The following is a 4,765-nucleotide window of genomic DNA, read 5'->3' as shown; positions in this document are numbered from 1 at the left end:
AAAATGTCGTCGATTCAAGATATGAAAAAATATCAAAGAATAAGCGGCAGCTTTCAACTATTCTCCACTTCCGTTGGATTTCAACGGTCAAATTGTATCTAATGTAATGGAAACTAAATGCAAGTGGAGACGGTGTGTAAAAAATAGTGTAGAAAAACTTTTAAAATGGGGATGGTTCTTTAAAGACAGTAAAGAGACAAACATGATTATGAACATCAATTTTTCCGTTCAAATTTAGTTTATTTTATTCAAATAGATATGAGTTATTTTTGTATAACTTTTAATCTTTGGTTATGCTAACAGAAAAGATCAAAAAAGATACAAGTTTGACCTCACAAAGTCAATATAGACGGTCCAATCCAAGAAAAACGAAGAAAGACGACACTTGTTTATTTTGAAATAGGTTAAAGTACGTGTATATTGCCTTTGTGAGAGAAAACTTTCTCCTTTGGTTATTGTATCTGTTTAAAGTTTCGTTTCTGTAGATAAAATGGTGTTTGTTCCTACACTTTGATCAGTAGAATGTCTGCCGAAATAAGTTTTCCAACTGAAATGATAAAGAAAGAGAGAGTAAGGACTTAATCTGAACTCATTTCTGCAGGTGACGCTCACAAACCTCTTCTTAATTAAACAAAGAACTCGAGGTTTCAACACGAATAGCACAAAAATGAGAATTCCTTGTGCACAATTGATAATATCCATCGCGGAGAAAACGAGATTATTATTGGCGAGAAAAAAGATTGCTTCTGCGATCCAGGTAACCCCAGTTACGATAAACAATCGCACGTACAACATATAACTGAAAGAGAAAGAGCGAAAGAGAGTTTTGATAACTATCATTTAGTGCGACGAATAAAATATGTAGCAATTTCACCTATCCTTTTCTTGTTTTAGCCCTTTTCGAAGCTCGTTACGTTTGACTTGCAATGTCATTTTTTTCACATCCCATTGAACTTGGAAAATTTTCAATGCGGTCAGAATTGTAAGCATAATATTCACTGTGACAATGATGCAAAGTGGACCGTAGTAGAAAATGATTCGTGATGTAACATTTTCTGCAACGAAATTTTATGTTTTTTAAAATAAGAAACACTGTCACTGGCAATACAGTAACTAGGTTTTTGTTGGCTAATCTAAAGAAAATTGATGTATTGAAGGACACTTGATTGAAGGATTAAGTTCACAAAAAAACTGTTGATGACTAACCTTTGAGAAAAAGCGAATCGGTTCCAATGCCTGGCTGTAGGTAATTCGGTAGCCCTTTGATTGCATCCATTACATGGGCGACAATATTCACAAGTAACGATACACCAAAAGCATACAGGCTGTACAATATGAACTGCTTTATTTCTGAATTTGATTTGATCCTAATGGTGGATCTAGTGAAGAATGAAATGTTCAAAATGGGGTAGTTTTAAAGGTTCTTTTAGAAAATATTCGAAATATTTTACCGGAAGCTCGACCACAAATCGAAACTGATCACATTCAACCACAAAAAAGCCGAGAAGGTTGCGAAATACAAGAGAGTGGCTTGTACTTTACAAATCGTCTTATCAACATAGTCCGTGCCATTGAGTTGCTCCAAAGCTAATAGAATGTACATGACCATCAAACAAACCAAGTAGCAAACGAAGCATTTGCCATGCAAATTACGCAGCTCGGATATACAAATGTAGACCAGAAATGTGACGATAATGCATGGAATCGATGCGAATAGCACTGAGAAAATATTCTTATCAGTATGATATCCAATTGTTCACGCTCACTTTTATGTCAACACTCACCGTAAGGCAAATAGGAAAAACTAGCGGGCACAGGTGGAGGATCTTTTATCTCATCGTCTGGTAAACATATTTTTGCTTCTAAATAGATTCCCTTCGTTTCGTTAGATGAGACTTTGATGCAGTATTCGCGATGGTTTAATGTTGTATTATCTGCCAAAATGTCCCCTGTCTTGAATTGAGTGCATAAATTATTTCTTCATTGAGTTATAATTTGGTGTTGATCTCCAAAGCCAAATATATTCACTTCTTACATGTGTAATAACAAAGCCTTCTGGTTCCGGAGTATAATGCCAATTGCAAATACGATCGACGTATCCGAAATGCTGATCTAAATTTTGAATTTTTGTTTGACCATTTTCATCGCTCACTTCGGCCTGGAAATTCCGTGCTTTTTCGTTTTGTTGACATTTCACCTCTTTCATTATCATGCTTATTGTAAATGATCCGTGTGGACAGCAGAGTCGAATACATTTTCTGATGTTACAAATACATCCACGCAATTCGACACCTTTACTTCCATCTGTATTATTGACGGTGTGGTTAAAATATTGATTCGGCGGGTATTCGATACCGTTGAATATAATGCTTTTATTCGATTGTAATTCTCCATCATTGATTTTAATTGAATCGGCGAAATCACACGGTAATCCATGAACTATTTTAGATATGCTCAAGAATATTAATCCAATGAAAGCAAAAGTCGACCTCATCTTCACCGACGATCGAATGTTACGCATTTGTGTGGATCATTTCTACTAGAAAATATGTAAGCTTGAATCTAGAACTGAAGCGAAATAGATGTTGTTGTTAAAAGCGAACTGAGCCCTAGAGGGAAAGAAATTATTCAGCACAATTGATCAAATAAATACGCAATATTTCGATGGCAGATATTTGTTCGGTTCTTTCCCACTCGACTGAACCATGTGAGTCATTTTTTGTTGCATGGAATGTACTTCAAAGTTACACTCTCTTCACAATTCCAATATAGTTGTGATTTTTTAAGGGTTAGTGTTTCTTTTTAAATCCTAAGATTAAAAAATCTTAATCAAATTGGATATGAAAAACGAAGAAAAATCAGAAATATAACCTAGGTATTAGGGTGGATCGATGTTTAAATCTATGATTTACGGATAATAATGATGATATGACCATACCCGGGACATGCCATTCTAGGCCAGGAATAAGTTTGTATGTCAGAAGTAACAATCTGAATGTACAACAAACAAATCCTTGAATAAAGAATAACAATCTCCCGACTATGGCGATTATGTCTTTGAAAATTAATCCATCCTACTATGTAATATGTATGTGTGTATAGTAGCACTATACAATGTGTAGTATGGATTTAGTAAATTATCGCTCATATAAAGAAATTCTTTAAAAGAATTTAGTGCATTTCAGAAAAATAGGCGCTGATTGTGTTATCAAATCGCATTTTATTCGCAATTTTGAATAACTCACTCGGAAATTTTTGAATTGTATACCAAAGAAAAAAAAACCTCTGAATCAGACTACACATTCCATTCAGCAACCGTCGATAAAAGCATATTTTAATCTACTTAAAACACATACTCATAACGATTGTATGCATAACAACAGTAAAAAACGAACAACATATTCATAGTAACCTTCAAAATTCCTTGAAAAACACTCCTACACACAGTTATTGACTAATTGAAAACGGCGATAAAATTCCGATTTTTCCCGTTGATTTTGCAACAATAGCTGAGAGGACTGATACAAATATCTTTTGATTGTATCATTTTCTTAATAAACCGGTTTTATAATTACATCGTTCAAATGGATTATTACTGATTTAAAATTTGAATTTAAACTAACTTGGTGTATAACTAAAAAAATACTTGTTGAGTTGTTTATTTCTCATTTAGAGAACGATGTTAATGCCCCTTACAACAAAGAGTTGTCACAATGAAGTCAGAAAAATCGTTTCCATTAACCGTTTGTCTGTAATAAGTCGAAAGTTACAAATGCTGTAATGTGGGATCATATGGACCCCAACAAAAAATCGATAAAAATGGAACAAAAATAATTTATTTCTCAAAAATATCGTTTTGATCCAACAATTTAAGGCATTCTTCATCTTTTAAGCCTATTTTCTATTTGTGAAAAAAGTTTATGTTCTTTGAAAGGGCGTATCAAAAGGAATAAAATAAGTATAATATCCAGTTGATGTGAGCTATACATGGAAAAATATGGACCAATAAGATGTAATAATTCGATAAAAACTGGAATTTCATCAATTTAGGTACCATTTGGAAGTGATCAAAACAATGAAACTACTTATCGTATCTGAATAAAATATGGCTCAAAATGAAGATAAAACTTCAAATTTTAAAAATATTCTTGATTTAATGAGATAAAATAAGATTTTAGCAATAATATAGGCACTTTGATTTGGGGTCCATATGACCCCATCTTACAGCATTTGTAAGTCTTCTCTTCAAGTCAAAATATCTCGGGTTTTTATGGACCGATTTTGACAAATAAGTGCTCAAAATGCGTGTTTCAACTAGATTGAAGATGTCAATAAATTATAACATCATACAACTTGAAATTAAAAAGTTATAGCTAATTTAGAGTATCTAGGGTCATATAGACAAACGGTTAACGCCACCAATTTTAAAATCATACTTTGAACACTCTCTCAACAAAGATGATCTTTATATCATCTCCTCCTTTGAAATTCCAATCAAATGAAATTACTTGATTTATTTGTCATGTAGACTTGAATATGTCTTGAGGCGTTGACCTTGAGCAACTGTTCAGGGAACAGAGAGAACACATATTCAGTATTCAATATTATATACACTTCAAAGGTCACAACGCATGAACGCAGTAAAATTTAAAGTAACATTTTTATAAATGCAATTTGTTGAATCAGCATTATGCTTGGGCGTTGACCACGAATTATTGTATGAACAAACAAATGAATAAACGAATGAATTTAGTTATATTACAGC

At 33.1% G+C, this 4,765-nt stretch overlaps 1 protein-coding gene across 1 annotated transcript; it reads right to left on the bottom strand.

Annotated features, from left to right (window-relative positions):
* Positions 1 to 229: 229 nt before the first annotated feature.
* Positions 230 to 2,579, bottom strand: LOC129573336 (G-protein coupled receptor Mth2-like). The gene is made up of 6 exons (XM_055453738.1): positions 2,036 to 2,579; positions 1,785 to 1,953; positions 1,452 to 1,719; positions 1,207 to 1,379; positions 875 to 1,055; positions 230 to 799 (listed from the first exon to the last, which is right to left on the bottom strand). The coding sequence occupies exons 1-6, from the start codon at positions 2,519 to 2,521 to the stop codon at positions 466 to 468; spliced, it is 1,611 nt and encodes a 536-aa protein (XP_055309713.1). The 5' UTR covers positions 2,522 to 2,579; the 3' UTR covers positions 230 to 465.
* Between the last annotated feature and the right edge of the window lie 2,186 nt (positions 2,580 to 4,765).

This window comes from Sitodiplosis mosellana, unplaced genomic scaffold (assembly GCF_009176505.1).
Source record: "Sitodiplosis mosellana isolate CC-2019 unplaced genomic scaffold, AAFC_SMos_1.0 Smas_scaffold_6062, whole genome shotgun sequence".
In the NCBI taxonomy this organism is placed as follows: domain Eukaryota; kingdom Metazoa; phylum Arthropoda; class Insecta; order Diptera; family Cecidomyiidae; genus Sitodiplosis; species Sitodiplosis mosellana.
The sequence above is the reverse complement of the archived record's forward strand: the minus strand, read 5'-3'. Positions and strand labels throughout refer to the sequence as shown.